General features: G+C 36.8%; 1 protein-coding gene across 2 annotated transcripts in view; it reads right to left on the bottom strand.

Annotated features, from left to right (window-relative positions):
- ARHGAP21 (Rho GTPase activating protein 21) overlaps positions 1-26,627 on the bottom strand; it is a 118,380-nt gene that overhangs the window by 19,048 nt on the left and 72,705 nt on the right. The window contains exons 6-8 of one of the 2 annotated variants that reach the window (XM_074900140.1): positions 21,996-22,050; positions 13,108-13,137; positions 9,742-11,692 (exon numbers count right to left, since the gene is read on the bottom strand). In XM_074900140.1, the coding sequence (XP_074756241.1) occupies positions 9,742-11,692; positions 13,108-13,137; positions 21,996-22,050 (2,036 nt within the window). The remainder of the gene's footprint in view (positions 1-9,741; positions 11,693-13,107; positions 13,138-21,995; positions 22,051-26,627) is intronic. The other variant, XM_074900141.1, reaches the window with a different exon arrangement.

Below are 26,627 nucleotides of genomic sequence, written 5' to 3'. Positions count from 1 at the left end.
ACCAAAAAATCACTGGAAAACAAAGTACAGATCTGTATCATACCCTACTATGTTGCTACAATACAATTTTATAATGAATAATATTTACGTTTGGGGTTTTTTTCACCTGACTCTCCTGGAGCAGTCCTTCAGGATTACACATAAAGGTTTGAAAGTAACAACCTGAACACTTGAACATAAAAAGGAGGCACATTCTGAGAAGCTTAAATGTAATTTAAATGAATCACAGAATTATTCAGGTGGAAGCAAACTTTGGAAGGTCTCCTAGCCCATCCTCCTCCTCCGAGCAGGGTTAGCACTGAATTCAGACCATGCTGCTTAGGGCTTTTGTCCAAAAAATGACACATAAAGAGGAATGATCTCTTCCCTCAATATCCTGGCTGCACTCTTACTGATGCAGACCAGTACAGTGTTAGTCTTCATCACCAGTAAGGTGCTGGTACCACTGCAGGAGGTCAGCATATTCCAGGAGCAGGACTTATCATCTCTGCTTCAATTTCAAGAGGTTCCTAGCCTAGAGGTGTAAGTCCTTCTGAATACACCTTCATGTGTATTGACTGCACCCCCTAGTTTGGTGTTGTCTGCAAACTTAACATGCCATCTCCTCTCTAGCTCACTGATAAGATATAAACAAGATGGACCCTAAAGAACACCACTTATAACCAGCCTCCAGGCAGAATATAAACCCTTAGCCAGTACCCTTTATACCTGATAATCCAGTATTTCTACATATCCAGCAGTACACCCATCTAGACTATGGCACAAGGATGGTGCTGCAGAAAAGGTTAAAAGCCTTGCTAAAGTCAAGGTTGGTGCCCACCCCCCATGTGTCCTCCCCTCATTCACAGATCTAGTCATCTCATAAAACAGAATCACATTGGCTAAGCACTTATTTACCCTTGGTAAATCCACACTAGCTATTATCAATCACTTTCTCCTTCATGTGCCTAGAAGTAAGTTCCAAGAGGATCAATTCCATGACTTTCCTAAGGATTGAGATATAGCCCATTGACTGCTTCCCCTGCATTATACTTCTCGTCCTTTTTCAAGACAGGTGCACAATTTGCTTTTTTCTAGTTAACGGGGACCTCCCCCAGTCCTCATGATCCTTCAAAGATGGGTTGTTTTTGTTTGTTTGGGGTTGGTTGGGAGGTGGGGTGGGGGGGTGGTGTATGGGATTTGTTGGGCTTTTTTTTTTTTTTTTTTTTTTTTAAGGAAATACTTTAATCCATCATAACATATAATCATGGACAGCACATTCACAGACTAACTTTAGTCCAGAGAGGCTAAACTTCAGTACCCTTAAGCTATCATTCAGATTTTTTTCTTCACTGGTAATAGAAAGTGACTGGAAAAAACTAGCTTTCCAAGAGTAAAGCCATCTTTCATGTTCATTCCCCTTCGGACATCATAGTCTTGAAAGCAATATCTCAACACCTCAACAGACTAAGAAGGAATTGTATTATTTAGTAAGTGTATTGCAGACCACAATACCATTTAAAACATTCATTAGGCATTTCAATTTAAACAGACAATGAGAGTACGTGGCTACAAACCTTAATTCAACAAGTATGTATTTTATCAAAGACTATTATCTGATTTGAAGATTCAAATCATAAAAATGTAATGGCTGTGCAGTAACACACAATTAAAACAGCTTTATACTGCTTTTCATGTGAAGTGTTGAGACAGCATACACACCAGAAACACACACACATATAAAAAAAGTTTTAAAAAAAAAAAAAAAAAATCACTCAACATACAATTTCTGAAACTCCATATATTGAAGATAACTGTACTTTAGTATTATTTGCTATCTGAAAACCATATCCAATTCTTGGATTATGTATGGTTTAAAGATGCCCCCCCCATAGTACTTAATGCAATTTTGGTTACTCATATATCTTATGGAATTGTAACAGCGATTGCACTTTGTAAGAAGTTCAGCCTTCCGCGGAAGGCTACAGAGAGGTAACTCATACTTGCTATTTGTCTCCAAAGGAAAGGGCTAAAAGAGTAATTAACATCATTACTTGATTCAATGGAGGTACAGAAATGAAGGTTTCTATACACTGAGATGGCATCTACCCAAGAGCTGTTACAGTAAGTATTTTTATCATTGCCTCTCTATTCCTTCAATACTTCTCTCAAACAGCAGGTTATGGTTTTTGGGGTACAACTTAAGAATGAATCTGACATGGCAAATTCATTTGCTTGTGGCAGAAAAGGCGGCACAAAACTATCAAACACTCATCAGAAGCATTAAAAAAATTTTTTAAAAAAATCTTTTCCTTATTGACGGATATACAGGACATAACAGTGACATGAACAGACCCTGCAGCGAGACCAGCTTTGGAGGCACTCCATTACTTCCAAGTCCTTTGTCAACAACCATTTCGCATGCTGCATCCTTGGCCTACTCAAGCACTGCACAGTACATGATATCATGACATGCTCTGCACAACTTAAAATCTTGTCCTACATTTAATACCTCCTCTGTGCTTCTCAGTTTAGGTTTGCTCCAGCTTGCTATAGGCAGCACTTGCCTTATGGTACAGCCATGTGGACCAGATCTCCCTTCCTTCATCTCAGTGACAGGCAGTACACGAGGGGTCAGGCAATGGCTGCTGAGGCACAGGCACAAGCAGAGCAAGGGAGAGCAGAGCAGGGGGACAGAGACCACAAGGAAGAGGCACCAGTGAGAAGAATGCATGAGGTAAAGAGAGGGGAGGGACAGGATACTGGAGGTGGGAAGACCATCTTCATCCACACACAGGCAAGGAAGTTAAAAAGAAGTCTATCTCAGAGGCTCCTCATCTCCTAGAAACCTTAAAAGAAGCTGAATTCAATGTAAACACAGACATACTAATATAGACCATTTTTCTTAAAAGCCTATCAGGAAAACAACTAAATAAAAAGACCATGTATACAATTTTCACCTGCACAGTGAGAAGGCCAGAAATAACCAATAAAACAAAAATGAACTGCTCAATCAAAAATAAACTATATGAAACTAATGTTGCTATCACACAAGATAGCACAAAGGACTAATAAATACCCCACAGCAGTGACTTTTTGTTACAGATAACGTAACAATATGCTGCATTTTATACTTCAACCTGCAAGGGTAAAAGCTCCAATAATTAAAGACTTCCAAGCCTAAAACACATGATTTGGAAAGAAGATGCACTATTGCCTGGATTCATTATGACTCCCTACCTTGTTTTTTTAAAAAAGAACCTTTATAAAGGGATTTTTTTGTTTGTTTGTTGTTAAGTACTTCCAGCACTCATAGCACTGATTGTCTTTACAAAGAACTTCTTCATATATCTACTTTACGTAATTATCCTCTTGTAGCCAAGAGAATATAATAGAAACATGTCTGTATGCTGAGCACATTCATTTCTGTAAGCCACAAACACGACTGGAACAAGCCTCCTGAAACATCAAATCCAGCCCTCTGCTAATACACTCATGTAAATAATATATTTATTATACTGATTGAGTTTCACATAGAAAAAGGCTTCCCAAGGTTATCCTTCATGTAAAACTATTCTGAAAGCCTTATCTATTACAGTCAGTTGTTTATTTCAGTGTTAAACAAATTTATCTTTCTATACAAAAGAATTCTAAAGGTTCCTGTTCACAGTACTACCCTATCATATAAAAAAGTACAATTCTCAATACATTTTTTTTTGGCCAAGAATCCCTATAGCATTATTACCTGTAATTAGTATTTTAAGTTATAATGATATACTATGGATGATTTATGCTTTGAAAATTTTATCCATTACCAAACAAATCTGATGCTTCTATTCAATTAACACTCTTCTCAATGTTAAGAATTGACTTCAAATTTAGAGGTTTAATTTTAAAAACAATTTTTGAGTTACAGAGAATTGGAACGGTATTTAAAATGCTAATTTGTAATTTTGTGTTTTGGCTGCTATACTTCAATATACCACAACGATTTAAAAATTGTTCTTTGGATAAGAAACGCCAAAATTTTCAGCCTGGAGCAATAGTGATTTGGCAGGCCACACTGTAAAACCCTGAAAAGAAACAGAAGACTGATGCTTATCTTAGAAACACTGATGACATGTTAAAAGCTGTGCCAATGCTATTGCTAAAATAACGGAGGCAACAGTCCCTCAAAAATGAACATTTGTCAGCTCTAATTTCTACTGCAGTTACATTTATATTTTCATAGTTTGGAATAGCTAGGCAGTAACTTGTAGGGGAAAAAAAAAATCACAATGGCTGAAGGTTTTCATATTCATCTTGACTGCTAACAGGCTTTGCTAAAATTAAAGTCTCCTTAAAATATGCCATATCAACTATCTGTATTCAGCCACCATTTGTCCTTTAAGGTAACCACACATTTTGGGTTGACAAGCCACGATCTCTGCTGCAGAAGTTGGAGGTTTAGAATTCCTCTTTGCCTGATGCTTATTTCTTCTCACAAGGAGAAAACAGAATGAGTACATTCTTTCAGTTTTTTTCTTCGTTGCATGTGAGAATATTTCTCATTGTTCCCTTAACCTGTCTGTTCCTACCATTATAGCCCTTTTTATAGTGTTGCTGTCCAAGTGTATCAATTTATTTTCTAGTTTCAAGAATGTAACTGTATTCAGTATGTGTGTATTCACACTGTCTTCTGTACCAAAGCCTAAGCAGCCTCCAGAGAGAGGCATAAAGATGTCGAGGGAGAAGTGGAAAGGCATGCAACATATTTCACAAAGCAAGGGTAGTAAACTCATTACACTTTCAAAAAGAGTACTTGGGAGTTATGTACGTGACTTATCATTTAAGGGTAGGTACTGATAAGGTAAACCCTACACACCTCTACTTCCAGCATTAGAGAAGAATACCACCATCACATATACAGTAAAGATGCCTGAAAAGTTTAACTAATGCTGGGTGTTTTAGAATGTTTCACCTCATAATTCCTTAGTTAGTTTACTTTAATTTTTTTTTTTTTTTTAAAAGAGAAGTATTTGGTAACAAAAAAAAAATTAAAAAGAAGGTTGAGCAGAATTCACTAGAAGCCAGCCAAATTTATCCTATCAATCAACAAGTACACAAATACTTATTTGGACAGAAGTTTCTTGAAAAGTAGATACTGGAACAAAATAAAAAGGTGAAAAGCAGAGTCTGCCTTATTACTAGCACAGAAATCACTATGGTTGGTTGCCTGCACCAAGGGTAGAAGCAATAGAGAGATAAAGCCATGAGTGACATGGAAAGGGTGAATCGAGATTAGCAGTCTGCTGGTCACTCTTACATCTGTATCAGGAATTCAGCCGGCAGGAGATGGGTTTTAAAAAAATACACACGCGCAAAAAAAGTAATAAATATCATGTAATTAAAGCTGTGAAACTCCTGGCAAATCTTTATTTAAATCAATACAGGGTAGGACAATCAATACAGGACAGCAAAATTTTACTGTAGTACAAAAGAGAACGGAGGAATTTATGAAGCACTTTAAAATCACATTTGGCTCAGGTTGTAAAGCGCAAATGGTTGAAGAATAGAAAGTAACAACATTAAGTATCACATATCCTTGTCCTGTTATTACACCTTTCCTTAGGTATCACTTTCAGCCAGAGAGGACACTCATCTAATTTTTACAACACTTTGGTGTTATCAAAGTCCAGTCAAATATTTTTATCTGGCTAATTTTCCCTCAGTTATTCACAAATTATTAGCGGAATAAAGTGACCTAAATTTTTTCTAGGATAAGGATGTACTAGATATTTTCAAAACCAGGATTGCACCTCTGAGGAAAAGTCTTTGAACTTAATCTGATGCTACTGCAAGCCTAAAAGAAAAACTGTATACTAGGATGACTATAAACTTATTTGATTGGAAAAAAAATTAAAGCTTCATGATGATGTTGATTTAGGCCAAGTATTTTAAAACATCCATTCAAAACTGATGTTCATGTGACAACCCACTGCCAAGTCAGAACATTCACCCAGTAGTAATGGCCAAAGCACTAAACTGCACTGGCAGCTAGACATACTGCAATCAGGTTAAGTACTGAAGCAGCTTCTCCATTTCACTCATGGGTAGTTCATTCAACTCAATCTGAGAGTTGGATTATCCTTTTTTTCAATTGCTTTCTACTCTACAATAAATGGCGTAAGAAGGAAAAAAATTGTTTCAAGCTAGCTGCAAATCTCAGACATGCACACCAGACATCTCATCTAAGAAATGTACTGAAATAACTATATTCTTAATCAACAGTTACAAAAATGTTAGGCAGCATTCTGATTTCCATCCCAGTGCAAGTTAACACATCCAAAATTACCCAGTAAGTCAGAAATTTATCATCTGCTGTTCTCTAACTGAGAAGCTGTGTACAAATCACCAGTCTGAAAAAAATGTACATTAAACACCATAATTGCCAATATAGTCACTGATAGAGGTAATGGTATTTCTACTAGTCTTAGAGAACAGGTAGAAACCGTTTCTGGTTAAAAGGAGTAAGCTTTCATTATATTAACTGATACAGTTTGAAATAGAAAGCATTGCAAGAACAAAGCCTTTGGACCTGAAATAGAAATAGCAGCTTTCAAGCTAACCACAGTACCCTCCATTTAGTAGCACACGGAAAGTACTGAGGCCTGCAGTACCAGGGTATTCTGTAAAACTGGCAGCTTCCTCATCCCCCAAGAACATCCGCTTACCTGAAGATTTTAAGCACACAATATCTTATCTTTTTCAAATAAACCAATTTCACCTATGAAAGTTACTACATCTACCTACTAGGTTTGCTCTGAGCAGATCTCTCATTTCTATTAGCAAATGCAAACCAAAATTTAATCTTCCTGCCTCAGAACAGCCATTGCAAAAAGACTAGTGTCAAAAGGCAGTTCCTCAGCGACCCACCATAATCCCGGCAAGAATCTGCTGTACGCAAGTTTACAGAAATGTTGCTTGGTTTGTTGTGTTTGTGGTGCAGGGCATCATGCTACTTATAAAGAGCAAAAATCATCCTGATGTTGCACTATTCTCAAGAGCAGGTTAGTCACAAAATACTGCTGCAGAAGCCAACTGTTCCTGGCTAAATGTCTACCAAAATATTGTCTGACTGTATCTACTACTTTCAAAGAGCAGAAAATGGTATCAAAAATAAACACACCACAAAGTATTTAAAATGGCAGTAATATGTAACCTTGGAAGATATTTATTCCCTCCAAATTTGCATTTTTACACTAGTGCAAAGATCTACTGTACAAATAACTTCAGTAAGTGCATTTATGAAATGAACCATATCTAATAAAACCTAATACTGGAAAAAACAATTATGTTCATGAGAAGCAGGGGGGCTGCCAACACCAAGGCACGTCTTTATTCAAAGTAACATCTTCTCAATCCTCAGACAGAAGGGAAAAAAGAAAAAGCCCAAGTCAAAACACAAAACAGAAAAACCCAAGTGATTTTCCTTCAGAAGAGTTAAACAGCCTTTAACTGAGTTTCAAGGTAAATCTAGGGTTTTATCCGCCTGATTAAGTACGGCTTTTAGTAAGTAAAGCTGTAATTAAGCATAATGAAAGTGGAACAAGCAAAGTTAGAATCACGCATATTAATTCTAACTTTGGAAGATGCCCACTCCTAATGGCATTTGATGCTCTTCCTATTCAGAGAGGATTATATTTCATTTCATGGCACTGGAAATTTTCCATAGCACCTGTAACTACACAAGAATTTCTTGCGAGGAAGACAGCCACCAGTAGTGTGTTGGCTCAGACCATGCCCATGCTCTAGCAGCTTAGTATTAGTATTAGAGCTTAGCTCTAGCAGAAATACTTAGTATTTCTGGAGTATTCAGGAAGTTTCAGTCCAAGAGGACTCATAAGAATTCACACAATCCCATATGGTGCTATGCCAAGAAGTTTTAACTTTAGAGTTACAACTTTGTTTCTTCTGAACTGCTCAGCTGCTACCAGAATGCAGTACAACTGCCACGCTTAAAGCTTCTTGAAACTTTAATCGTCCCATTTCTCTAAAATCTGGAAGCAAGTCATACAAGTAAAAGTCCAAAACTTTGTCAAAATCAAGACAGAAGATTGTGAAGAAAAGTTGGGCTTTATTTTGATGATCTTGATCTGACTTTTACATGACATTTAAATTGTACTGGATTGAAAACTCCCATAAAGCACCCCTAAATGGGTACAGATACTGCACGTAACTTAAGTGCCCAACATTGATTTTAAGTGTAGTATTAAAAAACCTTGCACAAAGTCTGGTTGCATGCCTTACAAACTTGTACTAATCCTTAAAGAAAAATTGACAGGCTCTAAAGAAGATTCCAACATTACACTGGATACTGATGCATCCAGTAAGAAAAAACCCTAAAAAAAAATCTATATAACTCCCACTGAAAAAAAGAAAAACCAATACAAAAATCATCTGCTAACTAAGAAAGCTTTTTTGTTACCTCTTAACAAAATTTTGTCAAAAGAACAGAATTATTTTATCTTTTGTATGATTTCCATTCTTTGATGCACACAAAGCTTCTTTGCTATTTTTGGTTATTTACTTTAAAAACTAGTAGCATATATTAGAGATAATTCTAGGGGAAAAAAAAATCACTGCTGCAGATTCACAATAGAAGACAACTGTGCTAAAACAATATATCTAACTTCCTTAATCTAATCTGTTAAAAAAAAAAAAATCTAAGGAGTATTAAGACGACTTGTTTTTCACATACATGAGTTTGAGAATAAAAATACAGCATTTTCTAAAGACTTCCTATACTACATTCAAGAACACAGAGTCGGGTATAAATCAAGCTGTGTCCACAACCATCTAGACTTCCAAGAATTAAACCAGCCACAAAAAAAGAAAAAACAACTCAATAACAGCAGGGCAAAGACAACACATGCACTGACTACTTGAGTAGAACAGAAATGCTCTGCCACTGACACTGTGTCTTCAGCAGATTATTACAATTCCTCATGCATCCAAAACTAGACTTTTAATTTATTTTTTAAACTACTTGCAATCCTTCCATGAGCTACTCTTTTCTTCCAAATTATCTCAAAAGTGCTCAGTCTTCTTCCTCTAAGATCCCTGTAATTTCGACCCTGCTTGTGTCACAGCCCACAGGTGAATCTTTGTGCCTTCTCACATTTTGCTTCCACGTTTTGATTCATATCTATGTTAGCACCTTTACTTGCAAAGTCGTTCATTTTATTGCTATCTTTTCACCCAAATCAGCTTTCCTCTATCCCATATCCATCTCAGAAAGCTTTCACCTTACCTGTTCAGCTGACTATTTTTCCACAAATCACCCTTATATGGATTTACATGCATATCTGGAATCCAGTAAAGAGAAAATTTGTTTTATACTAGAGAAGTAAAAAATATTTTGAAAGGTGCTGCAAATGCTAGTTGTTCATATACATAACACCAGAGCATTATGTGGAGTGATAACCAGACACAGTTATATAATGTAGACTTCTCCAGAAGGTTAAGGAAAACTCTAAAAAAATATTAAACCACTGTAGACATTTTTACACCAATCCTCCAGGACTCCAAACAAAATAGAACTTTTTTTCCTCCTGTAGAGTATTTTTAGTTTTACCAACCTATTATTACTCTAGATGAGAAAAGAGCCCCCATGCTCCTCAGCCTCAGGGTTTACAGGAACAGCAGTCAGCTACCTGGCACGGTGCTCTCCATCTTTAGCAGAGAAGAGCATTTGATGTACACTGGAATAGTTTAACTCACCGATAAATGGAATAGAAGCCAAGGAGTCACCAGGTGGGCTGGAACCTGATGCTTTCCTTTCTTCTATTCTTTTTATGTGGACTTCTCTCCGAGCATCGTTAGGTAACCAACAGGTAGTATCCGAGGCTGCCTCTTGGTCATTTACAGCAAGAATGTAGGACTGATGCCTCAAAGGCTGTGGAGTTTGGTGGCCAGAAGGTGATTTGTCCCGCATGACCACTGTGTCCTTGTCATTTTCCTGACCATTCGTTTGCAGAATTTCAGGCTCTTGGACATCTTCCCTTTCAAAATCATGAATCTTTTGTCTGATAGAACCATCTACATTGTCAGAGGTAGCTGAACTCTCGCTTGTTGGCTGAACAAGTTTGGCAGAAGCTGGAGACAAAGAGGAGGGTTGGATGGTTTTGCCACTTTCTGTTTTGTGATCTGGGGCACCCTCTGCTCGGATCCTTGACTGTTGGTTTAACAGGCCACTCTGTTGCAAATGATTTACTATTCTTTGGTCTTTGCTGGCAATAGCATCCAGACCCTGGTTAAGGGGAAACAATGGTTTTGCTGCATAGGGAGCAGAGTTCTTCAAAGAGCTACTTTTAGAACTTCTGGCTGGTGTAAGAGACAATCTTTCTTGTGAGACAGTTGTAGATTTTGAAACTCCCCCAGGAGTTTGCAAATCTCGAGAAGGCTGTAACATTTTTATATCTGGTGGAACTTTCTGAAAATGAGAACCAGGCAGAGAAGCTCGACTACCTGTTCTCCTGTTATCTGAAATATAAGCACTCGGAGCCATAGAAAAATTTTGTCCTCGAAGGGACATGTGAAATGTGTGCTGTCTAGATCTCTCATAAATACCTCGCCTATCATCCTGTTCTGTAAACCCTGTCCACTTGTAAGTCTTTCTCCTATCTCCATTTGTATCTGCAATCAAATTCTCAGAATGAAAATTTTCTAGCACTTCACCTTGTTTGCTGAGATAATCCCATGATCGAGCCCTGTGATTCCTTGTGTTAACTGAAGGTGAAGTTAGAGTATCTTGCGAAGCACTTCGTGGCCACTCTTTCAACAACATGGGATCTTCAAGTCTTTCCTGGGATACGCTTCTCTGCCGGATCTGAACAGACTGTGGAACCCTGTCATGAGAGGTGCTCCTGCGCCGTACCTGTGAAGCAGTGCGATTTTGCACCACTTGATTATAATCAGTTGTATTCTGAGAAGCTGCTCTTAAACTATCTAACCTTTCCTGTATTGTTCGAGAGCCATACATGTGCATACGCCTATTATCAATGTACTCCTTGTAAGTTTTGTACGTCTTCCAGTCTATGTGCTGGTGGGAGGTTGGAGAACTGTAATGATTAGTAGAGACTGAGGGTGAATCTGTGGCTTGAGCAGGAGGTCTAGTGCTTGGGATTCCTTCTGGACATACTACGTAGTTTGAAGCTTTACTTAGTGTTCCAGTCGGATCAACTGGCCTTGTTATTGGAGTCTGTGGAAGTACAATGGCAGTGGACACCGAAGAAGATGGTGACGTGGTTCGTGCTTTTAGACTGGTTTGATCTTTTAAACCATATCTTACTTCCTCTGTCCTGTGTGATGGACCAGTATGATTATTTCTACAAGATGGCAAATCTACAGCCTTCTCAGAAGGCACAATAACAGTCCTTACAGTTTCATTGCAAACACACACAGCTGTGTTTGATTTTGCAATGTCTGTTGGTGACGGAGGCACTTGTATTTCCATTCTGTAGGCCCTCTCTGGCTGTGTCAATGCCCGTACTGGTCTACTGACTTGCTGTTTCCCCAGTGAGAAGTCGGAAAGTAGCTTGTCACCAGCTTGTGCCATAACAGAAGCTGTGGATGTCAGGCGTGGATAACATATTGGCGGTGGTTCAGGTATGTTGTGGGCATTACCACTGTAGGCTTCGTTGCCTTTCAGGTAGGCATCTTGGGAATACGCCTGCAGAGAGAAGATTAAATAAGTATGCAGCAGTGAGGGAGATGGAAAGTTCACTATCTAGTATTTGCATGATTAAGCTTCAAGAGAGGGAACACAAGTACAGAATTCACACCTATAATTTTAGACAAAATGTTAGTTAAAAAGATAAAAATAGCATTCCATCCCCTTAGTGTGCAGAAACAGAACAAGTAAAATCATTTACATTCCTGCCCTCAACAATTAAAAAAACAATGACCAGTTCTAGGAAATACTGCAGGTAGGGCACTGAGGCAGGTTTCCCAAAATCCTCCTTAATTTTGCTTTCTATCACAACACTTCGCACCTTCTTGTGTAAGCTTCACATTGCTGGAAATGAGAATTTCACAGCAATCAACAGGTTAAAATGCTGCATAATAAATTCAACTAGCACTGGAAAATTCTCTATTCACTTTCTGTATAAAAGAACTCTGTTCACATACCGTAGTACATATGAAAGTGCACACAAATATACATACACATGCTCCTCTAAGATGTCTTTTACATAAAAACTACTGTTCCTAAACAGAAAATGAATAAATTGAAGCAGTAACATCTTTGTTGCGAGCCAACACCCTATAAGTTATCTTACATTTTACAGGAGACAGTACATGGCACACAAATCTTACTGCAAAAATATTAATAACATTTTTAACTACTTTCCACACACTATTAAAACACAAACTAAAATCTCAGATTAATTTCCTTAGTGCACCTTTATTTGCACCTTTATGTTTAAGGGCCTGATTCCTATGGTTATATTACACTTAGTATGTTTCTGTAGCCTTTTAGAAAAGTAGCATTTATCATTCTGAAATTAACGGAACATTCCAAATAAGAAATCAGCGAGAAGCACACAGTATACTTAAACAATACCCTATTATTGAAAAACTTTAGCATGACTTCATTCAGTTTAAACAGAATGAAATAAAGAGCCAATGCAGAGCCTGCCAATGCAACAGAAGATTAAAATTATTTCTCAGAGCTTTTATACGCTTAGACATAGTAACATATCACAGCATTTCCTCTCCAAATCATAACATGCTCAATTCTGGAATATCAGTGTGCCCTGTCTTAACACTAGACAGATTATAAAAGCCCAAGTGCAGCCATAAGATTAATACAGAGCAAAGTACAGAGGAGGGCGAGGCATTTACAGTACTGCTGCAATGTTACACTGAGCATTAGTGAAGTGCAAAATAAAGCACACAGAGAAAACCGACCAAATAACACAGGCACAAACCACAAATTAAGAGATTAGCTTTATGAAGAAAATTCAGCTGAGACTATCTAGCTCATTTCCAACAGACTTGCTGTTTCATATTCTTGCTTCTCACAAATCATTAAGAAAAACATGCCTTACAAACCCATCAGAGAAATGGCTACTGTAGATTTCTTACCAGTACTGTGACATCCTTTGTAAACTGCAGCTGGCAGAAAACAGGAAAACATAGTAAAAGCTGCTTACAGATGTAAAGACAGAATTATCTTGTCATATTGATGCTGAACACAGCAAGCTAAAAATACAACTACCCTGATTTCAGTGGAAGGTACCAACAGAGGTAAAGGGCAGTAGAGCATAAAAAAAATAACTTCACCCTCCTTTTGAGCATATTCATCTCAGGCTTTTATCTGCTCCTTGCATCTATCCTCTACCCTTAAAAAAAGCAAAATACATTTGTGCCATTTTGCCTTGGTGCATCCCTACAGCTGCCTGCAGAGAGCTCTGGCTCTATGCAACAAGACTTCCCTTCCACTACAGCAACATTACTGTCTCTCATTTCCCCTGGGCTGCTACCATCCCTGCTTCCTGGTGACGAAACAACGGCTTTATTATGCATTTAAAACAGCACGCCCCTTCCCCACATATATCTAAACATGACCACAAGCTGTCAGCTGACTGCAGCTGCTTTCATGTTGTACATCTGAAATTAGAGGAATGATGCTGCAGAAACACTCTACTCGTGGGTTTGGTTTGTTTTTTTTTTTCCTCCACTCATAGTAAAAATCAAGCCAGGTTTCCACTGGCACATCTAATGGAGGGAAGGAACATACAGAAATAAATATTTCTAAATCTTTAAATAAATGGCTATTTAAGATCTTGATAGGTTGTAAGAAAAAAAAAAAATTGGAAAAATATGCTAAAGAGCCAGAAAACAGAAAGACCAAGAGGCTACTGGCATGTCAGACAAACAAAAACAATCACACACACGCCCTGAATCAGAAAACAATTATTAATTTATACAGCTGATAAAACAGTTCAAAACCTGGGATATGCACACGTTACACCAATATAAAATAGTCTGTGTTTACATGCCCATGACAAACAATGCTTCATTGACTTTGACAGCAGAAAGGTTAAATTCCAAAACTGGTGTGATCTGATCATAGCTGAAGACTGCAAATAAAAATCAGTTCTCAGCTTTTGACTAAATTTATCACAGATACTATTCAGAAGACAGCATTCTCACAGGGTCCAAAAGATAGGCTTTCTCCCCCACTTCCACCAATAGAGAATGTTTCCATGATTGCAGGTATATCCAGACAGAAAGGCTGGCAGTTCTGAGTAAGAAGACATATTTACTGGAAAAAAGGTTTTGATGATGGAAAGTGTAGTTCTCTTTTCAATCTCATTCCACCCACTTCCCAAGAAATCACTGAAAGCAAGCTGAACTTTCTTCCAAGAATGGAAAAGCTTATAAATGGGGGCTGTGACATTTCTACGAAGAATAGGAAATATCTTTGTTTCATAGTTCTGATTAAGGACCTACAGAGAAATATTGCAACTCAAAAGAAACGTATGGATCCATTCTGAATGTCACACTGAATGATGCATTATCAGCTTTTCTTACTATGAAATATTTTAATTGCTTTAACCAGACCATAATGGTTACATTTTCAGAAGAGGTTTAGAGACTAAAAAAAAGTACACTAACGCATTTATTAGTATTCATAAACCATTTTGACACTTAACGTACATTGCAACTGTATATAAAACACAGTTTGCATACTACTCTCTTTTCCCTTTAGTTCCTCAAGTGATATAGTATGTAGAAATACCACCTTAATCTCTAAGTGATTGCAACAGAGGATATAGTTATTAAAAAGCCACTAGGGTATGGCTTAAATTTAAGCCTTTTAAAAGCCTTAAAAATAAAATAAGCCTTCCCACTTAAAAAAACCCACCTAACTTTTTTTAATATCTGGATCAGTGATGCTCTTGATTGAGACACCAGCCAAGCCACTCAAATTCCTATAGGGGCTGGGTACTCAGCAGTTACTCAGAAATTACAACATGATTGAAAAAAATCAGTCTTGATACTTTTATGAGCGCTTTCTCACCTTCTCAAAACAACAGCAGTTATGGAAGGCTTACCATACAAATAAAATTTAGAGTGACATTAATAGCTTTGATGGATAACAGCTCTGCAACAATTACTAGAAGAAAACTGCTGCACTTACAGTAAGAACTCAGCATGTTTCCAGTTATTTGGTACAATTTCTTATCCACTTTGCAATCTGGTTTTGTTTGCATCAAGTTTGCAAACTCCTATGGCAAACAATTAATTTCTTACTGTGAATTTTTATAGCCATTAGCACATTAAGGATTTAACTGGTAAGGTAATACATTCAAGCTATATGATATGCAAAATAAATTTTAAGCAAATAAAGCATTCTACAAGATATTTTATTAACCCTCAAATTCAGCTGAAGGGTTTTGCTCAAATTTTTCCTACCTGATTTTATGACATTTAATGTTAGAATAATGACAGTCAACATACAAGGATTCATCTTAGCAAGAATCGTGGTGATACCCTGTACTTTAAAGAGCTTAAGCCAACCTTGTCCTATACCCCTTAGTCCAAACCCATAAAAGCACGTAGGCATATGCTTCACTGAGTGTAAGTATGCTTCACTACACTTCACTAAAGGATGAATAATAACGCTGATTTCAACTAAACTACTTGCAACCGTTTTGATGCATCAGAAGTTAATGTGCCCAGTGCCTTGCAAGACTGAGCTTGAGGCATTCTTCCTTCCTTCCTTCTCCAACCAGTTTGGCTTCAGATTGTTTCTTTACTACTAAATTCTTCTCTTCCCTGGTCCTAACTTATTCTCACATTTAGCAGGAAAATGGGAACCACACACCAGGAAAGGTTTTCACCTGTCTTGAAAGGAAACATTTTCCACTTACTAGTTTGCTCTGGCCAGATTGTTAGAACTACAGCTCAAGTGGTTTCATTTTGCTCTGAGACACCCAGCAAACACTATGGTCAGATAACATTATAGGAAAAAAACCCCAGCCCACCAAAAATCCAACCCAACCCAACACAAAACCAAAAAAACCCCCAACACACACCAAACCAAAAAAACCCAACCAACCACCAAAACAATGCATGCCCTTTCTTTCCTATGGCAGTGAAATTTTTGTATATAAAATTTAATGCCTTAAGCTCAAGAAACTTAATTTCCAAATACAAGCTGTGTAAAAGATTTTCCTGTAAATATTAGTCTAAACTAGATGTGAGGAGGGTTGATATGACTAGTATTTTCTAAAAAACTTTGTTAGCTAACATTGCATATAAGTCTTCTTCTAGATCACTAGGTCTTCACATCACACCTCTCCTTCCATTGTACTTGCTGCCAGAGCTTTAGTATTAACCTCTGCACATATTAGTAACTGCATCAGTACAAAATCTGAAAGTAAACAAATGCTCCAAGACTCTGGACTAAGTACACTTATTACTTATGAAGACATCTCTATTAAAAGTAAAGGAAATGAAAATATTTCACAGTTGTTCAGTTGTACTGGGTCTGGCTGAGCCGGAATCAGTTTTCCCCTATAGCAGCCCTCACGGTGCTGTGGTTTATGTTGGGAGCTGGCACGGTGGTGATAGCACACTGGTGTTGTGGCAACTGCTGTGTAGTGCTTACACAATACCAAGGCTCTTACCAACATTTTCCCACCCCAGTGGAACAGGGCGGGGGAAGATCTTAGTAAGGGACACAGCCAGGACAGCTGACCCAGACTGATCAAAGTCATATTCCATATCATATGACGTCTGCTCAAGTATAAAGCTGGGAAAAAGGAGGAAGGGAGTGGGGTCACCCTTGGTCCTCCAAGGCAACTACTACGTGCATCGGAGCCTTGCTTCCTGAAAAGGCCCAACATCGCCTCTTCATGGGAAGTAGAGAATAAATAGGTTTTCTTTTTGCTTCTGCGCACGGACCTTTACTTCGCTTTGCTTATATTAAAACTGCTTTTGTTTTACCCACAAGGGTTGGGTTTTTTCCTTATCTTAGTTTCTTTCCCCTCTTTGCCCTATTGAGAAAAAAGGGGGAAGGGGGAAAACTGTTAGAGCGACTTGGTGGGTACCTGGCATTTAGCCAAGGTCAAACCACCACACCAGTAAAACAGCCGTGTTGCTCCATTAGGTCTTATGCAGCTGAACTGTGTGAGGAAAAAAACAAACAAGACAATATTGTTGAAGTTGACTGTGGGCAGACCTGTAGTCAGAGGCATGAGGTTACTGGGGTACATAAAACTCTAGAATAAATTTCCTTATGTAAGTTATTTTTCTTTTTTCTTTTTTAATACAGGTGCTTCACTGGCAATTTCAGGGTACTACAAGGCCTTGAAAGCTGCCAAATTCCACCAAAATACCAGAAGTTACAAAGCATCAAAGCAGCACACTCTCCTGTGCAAATCTCCCAATATTCTGAAAACTTCCACATCACCCGACTAGAAAGAGGGGGAAAAAAAAAACAAAGGAAGATATACTTCAACTGACTTCCACTTGCTTTCCCAGTCATACCTATAGTAGGAGAACAAAAAAATCCTATATCTGTGACAAGAGAAACATTTCCATTCAAACATGGTCAACTAAGTTATCAATACGCAATGGTCTGCAATTTTAAGGAAAGATTAAGATGTAAATTACAAGATGTGAAAGAAGGAACTAAACATATCAAAAACATACAGTAGTGAACAGCCCCCTTTTATTTCCACGTTTACCATTATTCACAGAATGCTCAATAAAATCTTTTTTGTAAATGAAACTACAGAGATCTTCCTAGAAAAACAAGGCATGTTAACAGATTTGTATGCTACTAAAATTGACTGGTGACAACACCTAGGACTAGAAGTAACCTGCTACCTTTTGAGGCAATTGCTATGAAGAAATTATTTTTTAAAACTTACTCAAAATCAAACAGTAGGATAAAAGTTAGGAAAGATGAACTTTGGAGTAGATAGCAATGTTAGTGCCAGAAAATGAAAGATGAAAAGTAAGGATAACCTGCCTATAGCGTGTGTGTTTATATACACATACATAAAGTAGATACACATATTTACAAATCAGTATCTACATATATTTACATATAATAAATCCTATAAACATGAATGTTACATTACAAATAACCTTCCAAATGAACAGTTCCAATGTAGACCATAATAAAGATGCAGTTTTAAAGACTGACATTTTCAAGCGCTTGATACTTAGAAATTCAGTGACCTGTAAGCAATATTCTTCTTTAAACACACAAGGAACGATTAGCAAACAAGCAAATTCCAACATGAACATACCTTGGAAAAATGGCCCAAAAATCCTGCATACTAAGTATACCCTAATATATACATATCAGACACTACAAAGTCTATTGAGAAGAGTTATAAAAAGGCTGACTTGTAAGTGAACTTAGCAAGTTTAATTTTCTCTCTAGGAAGCACCTTTGCATTCAGTATTTTCTGTAGCACAAAAAGCTTATGAACAACTGAAAACTGTCATAATTTGAACAACTTTTTAGTATTAATTTTGTTATCTAAAGGTTACAAACCAGCAACAATTCCTTTAAATACACTTGAGACAAGAAGCTATTTGTAGTCAACCTAAATGTGTCTTCCCACTCATATGAAGTCGGCAGTACTAAAACCTACAAGATGCCAAAATTTTGACAAAGAAAGGTTGAGAAATCTACAGAAATTGTATATAGAGACATCAAATTTGAAACAGCGAGGAGAGTATAATACAACAATAGCCACCCTCCTCATAGTCTCAACACGGTTACATGCCTACAAATATGTTAAAATTATCAAAAGAAATTACTTTAAGTAAACTAATCTCAGATTTGAGGAGAAGCATAAAAAAACCCCAACACATTCGTAGCTGTCAAGAGTTCTAGTTTTTGTCATGGATAGAGATGTTTTAAATATCTTTTCTCCTATCTCCACAGTGACATTTCCAAGATCAAACCAGTGAACGAACATGACTGACACCAACTTCACTATGGCAGGATTAAACATGTAATTCCCTTCTATGTAAGCAGTATGCATGTGCCACAGAGGGCGATGACTTGTGGATTGGACCACTTCATTGTTACTACTGATGAATGGATGTAAAGCCCTGTTTTCAAGAAATTCAATATACCAACAAGTTCACAGACATATATGGATACTCAAGGTTTATAAATAGCAAACTAAGGATAGAAACAAGCAACTGTGTTCTTTATGTACTTAACCTAGCAATCAGTCATCACCACATGGAGTAGACTGCCAAGTACTATAAAGCTTAGCACAACCAGCATCATTCCTGAATATAATGAAACTATTTCATCCTCACTGCACTAGACAAACATTTCACTAGCTCCTACTACAATACCCAGTAATGCTTTTTCTATTTTTACAGCATACCAGTATTTGACATCAACACTTTACAGTGAGTGATACCATCTGAAGCTATTTACAGTGAGATTTACGACATATGTCAGAAACAACTAAATTCTTTAACATACTGTAAGAACTTACACAACACACAACTTCAGTGACAAATGTATAAATTCTTCCTCTATAAGTGCACTGTACCTTAATATTTACTGTTCACTTTGCACTTATATTGACACTACCACTACAGAGATTATCATTATCACTTATGCGAGCTGCACTTCATTCAGGAATAAGAATTCACTCTGAGGTTTAGACATAAGATTTCCACAAAAGCTAACACAGCATTAATCACAAAGATAAAAACAGAAAAACAAACAGAAAAAAAGCATACAGTTTCTCAGCTGAAAACAAAAAGTTACTATCTTTTCAGAGGGAGCGAGAGGAATAACATTCTGTGCTCTTACTCTAAAAAATATTTTAAACCCGAGTGTTCAGCTTTGAGTAGAGCAAAGTTCTTCACCAAATCTTGTAATAAGAACAGTAGATCCTAACACCTAAAGGCTGAAGATTGATATTCACCATCTTCAGAGGAACTGCACAGATTTTTAATTTGACTGAAGTTATAATGGCACACTGTGTCTCAAAAGACTGCTGATAGTTATTGTAGACGTGGTAAGATTTTTCCTCCTCTGTAGTCGTCTAAAAGGGAAAAAACTACAGGCCATAACTGATGACTTCTGTTGTATGATGAAATTCAGTTTTATCATCTGTATCTTCACATGTTGCAACTCTGCCAAAGATTTACACCTGAAAACATATACTAAAATACAGACAGTGACAAAACCACAGGAACAAACTGCAGCTATTGGAAATTTTTTCCAATAGGCCCAAGTACACGCAATGCTCAGTCTTGTGGACTACAGAAAACATGTGTCTCCATGGCAGATGCTATGTGGAACTTACAGTTCAAGACAAGTCCCCTCTGACACAAACAAATGTATCACAGCAAACAGGGGTGTGAACTCCTCCATGTTGTATCGTAATCATGTACCAGTCCAACACAACAGCAAACAGTCAGAAGGAACTCACACAAACTGTAGAGGCAATGCAAAGCATTCTTTGCAAAAGGATGACCTCACCTCTCAAACCTAATCCTCTATATTCAAAAGAGGCATACACAATTCACAACTCTACCACATCTTACAACTCAAAAGAAAGGGTTTTTTTTAATGATGCCTAGAAATTATTCCCACACATATCACCAGTTTTTTTCTAGAACTCCCACAGGCAGATATTTTCTTTATTTCCTCTACCCCTCAATCTCCTCCAAGAAAACAACTTCATTTTCTTTTTACTAATATATCCATCTGTAGCCCAAAGGTAATTGTCTGTCTTTGCTCCTCTACCTCATTATTTCATTGACATAAGTTAAATTCCAATCAATTATTTTTCATCTATACTTTACCTGAAGCTTGCGCTTCATATTTCATCAGCAAAGATGTGCCTGAGAACTTCTCACCCAGCCAAATACAAAGGTTTAACTTAAACCTATAAATCCTGCCTTACCCAGCTCCTTTAGACTATTATGGCTACAAGACTGTTAGATGCATATGGCCACTCAGATAATTTATAACTATTCCTGCATTTCTACATATTCACAGTTCCAATTAAAAAACTTAAAAACAAAAAAACCCCATACTCACAAAACCCCCAGATTTTCCCTCCTCTTATACATGAATCAAAACTCACTCCATGCCCCCAACATTTTCTGTGCTGGATTACTGAAGTATTTATCAAATGTTCCCAAAATACCACTTCTACTCTAGTAATCTTGGCTTGTTGGCCTAACTGGCTGAATTCTTATGCTAGCCTCTATCATCATCTTCAGCTCAAACAGAGTTTCTTGGTTTTTTTCTTTACCCATCAATTTGTCCTTTAATACTGGAGAACAGCTACTCAAACCCACAGGGTCTTCTTAACTGGTATTTATCTTATTATTTCTGTGTGGATTAGAAAACACTATTTTCTAACTACTAACCAGAAAGTCTAACCTGCTTGTCATCAGGAGGTTAATTATCTCACTATATATGCAGGACCTCAGTTCAAATTGAGAATATACCGGCACTAGTGTAACAAACTATTTAGAGGAGTTGCAATTAAAAAATTCAGTAATAACCTTCAGCACATTCATCACCCTGCTTCTTTCCTGAAAATCCACTGACAATGAGTTATTAAAACAAGTGTCATATGCTAGTTTTTTAATTCAAATTTAGGAATGATTCCCAACTTCTTTAGAATTAGACAACCTAGTGAAAGAAAGCAATCCAATTCATTAATTCTAACATAAGGAAACAAATCTAAAATATAATAAAAATACAGACACTCTTTTATGATTTTTTTTTTTTTTTTTAATAAGATGCTAGAAATATCATGGGAAGAAGGTATTCTCCCCTATATTTGGATTCCTCTGAAATTTCAGGGATGGCAAGCAAGTACGAAAATATCTAAGGAATGACAGAGAGATAAATGTTATTTAATTATTTGCTGGTAGCACAGCTCGTAAACAACACCAAGACATTTTTCTTTAGCCAACATACTGTCTGAATATAAGCTTCATAAACATACCAGCTGAAGGATGTCCTCGTCTTTTGGCATAACGCTAAGTTCCAGTATGCTGTCACTGAAACAAACAGAAAAAAACCAACACACATGAACTTTTGGAAAAGATACTCAAATCTTATTACAAAGACGATTAACTTCCATAAACCAAAACCATTCAAAAACTCCCACACTGAGCTATTCCGTCAAATTAATTTACCCAAAAGAAATAAACACTGATTTCCATTAGATCCATTCCATCTTAGCAAATATGAATAGAACAGAAATCTGACTGAAGAGTATACCTGTGTTGTCAGTATAACTAGTGTATTAAGATAACACGCCATTTTGGTTTGGGTTTTTTTTTTCCTCCCCTAGAAGCCTAAGGTACATTTGTTTGAAGCTTCTCAGACAAAACAAGGTGGCAAATCTCTGAACACAAGCTAAAATTTCTTTCTTTCATTGAAAACTAAAGTCTGTTAGCACTCTTTAAAATTGCTGGGGAAATGTCATAACCACCACAGCATGTGAAAAGTGAGGCAATAGCAAGTCAAGCACTGATTTACACCTTTCCTCTCCAATCACCTCCTAGCAGAATCAACTTAAACATATTTAGTCAGTCAGATGACATCTGAAACATGGATGAAAAAAACATGTGCTATTTATAAGCACTGAAACCAAAAGCAACAACAGTATAAAGATCCACGAATCCAGACAGTTATATCAATGTAACTTAATACAGGCAAAATCAGGACACCGAATGTACAATGTATTAGTTACCCAGGGTCAAATATTGTAAAACAGTGAAACCCACTGTTATTATCTACCAGAAAAACATATTTTCACATGCAAGAGAGAAGTATATGCTTGTAACACTGGATACTGAATAGCTGAATTCGTTACCTCATCCAAGAGAGGAATACGCCGTTCACATTCATTAAATGTGAACTGGAATAGGTACAGAGAAGGGCTACAAAAGAGATGGCTTGTACAGACTATTATAACTAGGCTAAAAAAACAGAAAATGAAGAGATTATGACTGTTATTTATAACTCTCATGTTCCATGTCACAAGAAGAAAGGATATTTAAACAAACCGATCAATACCAGCACAAGAAAAAAAACATACAACCTAACTAGATATATCAGACTAGAAATTAGCTTATCTATGCTGGTAAGTACAATGCATTTGCTGAGAAAAGATAAAACCAGCGCAGAGACTGGCCATCGACTTCAGGGCACACAGAACAGTCTATAAAAGCACTGAGAAGGACCTCAGTTTCTTATTTCTGCAGAGAGGAAAGTAATTTTCTCAAACATGTAATGTGTGATTTATTATGCTTCCTTATATGAAAAGTGTTTTTATTTTGTGGTTCCTTTTCCATTTGTTAGCAACCACAGACATAAGGCTGCATTCCAAAATAGCAAAGTAAAGCTATTTGGTTTCACAATCTTCTTAAACCTTTATTCATTTTAGAAAAGAAGTGTTCTCCAAGCAGCATAAATTACTTTACTTTTAAAATCAAATATCAACAACGATAGATTTAAGTTTTTCCTTTTAAGTCTATACACAGCTAGGAAAAAAAAAAAAAAGGTCATCAAAGCCTTTTAAAGATTTTTTTAAATATTCAGTTTTAAGAAACCAGAAGTATTGATATTTATGTGCATTTACAGTTGCATGTCCTGTTTTGACTGAATGCATAAACAAAGCTATTTAAAATAATTATTTAAAATTAGTGTCATCAGGAGGTGATATTTGCCTTAACCCCTTTGTATGAATATTACATTCTTTATCAATTGAAAAAAAAAAAAGACATGAAAGAGAGACCATAGCTTAAGATATTTCCAATTAAGCCTTCAGATTTCATTTCTATGTATGGGTAGCATGTATGTGTAAGTTCTATTAGGCAACTTACAATTTGATAATAATCAATGCTTTCTTGCAGGATGAAGACTTTGGAAGTAAAAAATATGATAAATAGCACTGCTACTCTTCAAATACTTTTCATATAAAGGAATATAATTTGTCACAGAACAAACCATTCTCTTAGCACAAAATACTTTTTTTTCTTTAAAAAAGGAAGCAATTAAATCCATTTACAGAGTCTAACATCTATTTTAATAGCCACCCAAAAAGAGGAAAGGGTTCCATTCAGGAACAATGGTTTATGTACCATTCACTTAATGGTTCTGTTCCAGTTTGCTGCAGAAGCTTCTGGAGACAATCTGGATCTTTTTACCTTACATTTTGTGAAGCACTCTCAGAATGTTTTTCAGTTCTCATACCAGAAACAAAAAGTATTAAAGCATACTTTTGGTGTATTCTACTCTATAATGTGCATGCAAATTGTGAACTAGAAAGTGTCAGTAAGACCCACCACACTGAAAATGGCAGTTTACACTAAAGTATTAGACAGAGTATTGCAAATTCTCAGGGATAGCTACCCTGCAAATAAGTTTCATTACACATTTTGAGAGCTGAATTTAAATTTGACTCAAACACTAATCATGACTGTCTTTTGATGCACTATTCTGTATTAATGAAAAAGATTCAGTAGCTAATCTCTACATTTCTGAGTCATCCCAATACTTTCGAGAATTTGCCAAGATAAACAAGTGGAATAGACCTAATCATTCAAATTCCCCACAGTTTAAAAAAAAAAAAAAGTTGGGAATCAGAATCTGTTTCTTGTTTTATTTAGAACCATAAATAATGTACAGAGTTTAAATTAGTAGTCAACATATCTCCAAGCTGATTATGTAAACAGATAAGAATAAATTCTTAATGGATCAAACTAACAACCATTGGTAAAGAGTAGGAAATCTAGACTTAAAAGTGTTCTCATGGTTAATCTTATAGGACATACTTATTTCTAGCAACTCTGAGGTGTGCCCTTCACCTTCCAGAAAAAGGTGTAAGTTTAGCTTTGCTATCTCCAACCAGAACAAAATAGATGAACATTCTAGACACAGCTTAAAACTTTTCTGAGAACAATACGAAACATGACTGAATTACAGCCCATCCATAAGTCCCACTGGAATTTATGGGGATAATTTCATTTACGGCAGCTAAATTCTGATGTCTGCAGCATTATAAAGTGAGAACAAATAACTACAACTGAACAATTTTCTAGAAAAATAATAAGCAGCTATGGAAATAAGAGCTGCAGGAGTAAGCCAATTCAAATAGATCAGTTGAACTGAGTTTCATGGCAAAACAGCTGAACAGCAAGTAGCACGAGGAACTCTCTGTTTAGAGGCAAGAGAGATGTTGTACCCTTGAAAACGGCTCTAAAGATGACCAAAACCCTACAAAATAGTAAGCATTTACAGTCAGTAATGTGTTTGAAAAGGTAATTAAAAACAATAATTAAAAATACAGTAATTAATACGTCTAGAAAACCATCACACAACATACCGAGACTATAAATGAAACTGTCTTTAGTCACGAATGAAGGAGATTTCAATTGACAACTTAGCCTTTCAAAAGGCCTTTCAGCACGTTGCTTGCACAAAGTCTACTAAAGAAATTAAAGTGTGCTAGATGAAAGATTAGCTAAGACATGAAATAGAGCAAGAACTGTGTCACTGGGTATTTTTAAATATGAAGAGTTTAAGTACCTTCAAAAGTGAACTTGTGCAAGACCAACTATCAAGAACTATTAAATCAAGCGATACAGATAAAACCTTTGGTTCAGCCAACTCCTAAACCAAGGATTTCTGGCAAGTGGGCTATTACCATCTGACCAAATATCACTCTACAGTTTCAGTGTTTCCATAGTCCTCTCCTAAGAGGCCATTACTGGATGTTATCAGAAAGGATACTGACATAAACAGACCATCAGTCTGACCCAGGATGGCTATGCTGATGTAAGAACTGCATGCTAGAGCAAGCAACATACACCATAATGTAACTTACTTGCCATGAAATGGCAGCACAAGAAATAAAATACTTTACGTACAGAACAAACTGCTCTAAGCTCAAAAATACTGTTTTCAAGCAAAGAATTAGAGAGTTCATTCTTTAGTCACATGAGAAGCACTGCCTGTAAGCTACAAGGAAGACACACCTGATCTGCAGTCTTAGCTCTCTTTATGGATCACAATTAATATTTATCTGTTAATCTTAAGAGGTTCGTTCATCTGAAGACTTCATGACCTTTTGTTATGATCTTCTGTGACGTACACATCTGGCTCAAGACAACAAATTGTTCTCCCCTCCTAACCAACCATAGCATCCCTTCATCTTCCATGCATTCTAGGAAATTAGGGAAACAGACGCAGCAGCATGCTGTACCATTCTGGGTTGCACTAGATAATCATTGATAAGGCCTTGTTCAGGCATCCCCAGTTTATGCAGTCAGCAAGGACTGCATTCTGCTGGGACACTTTGCTACCTAGCCTCACGGGGATGAAAATCATACTTTATTCAGGAGCAAACCTAGAATTGAGAATCTCTAACTGCACAGGCCACTGCAACACATGATTGGTCTTCCTCTTTTCTGGATTAAGAGATTTAATTGACTGATGTACCTGTTGGGCCTGTAAAGTAACATCCTGTGCCTTGGGCATATGCTATTGTACAATACAAAATAAGAAAACGATACATGACTGGTGTTATCTCCAGTAAAGATTATTAAAAAAAAATTCCATCTTTCCA

This window comes from Athene noctua, chromosome 2 (genome assembly GCF_965140245.1).
Source record: "Athene noctua chromosome 2, bAthNoc1.hap1.1, whole genome shotgun sequence".
NCBI lineage: Eukaryota > Metazoa > Chordata > Aves > Strigiformes > Strigidae > Athene > Athene noctua.
Note: the sequence above shows the minus strand (reverse complement) of the source record. Positions and strands in the feature narration are given on the sequence as shown.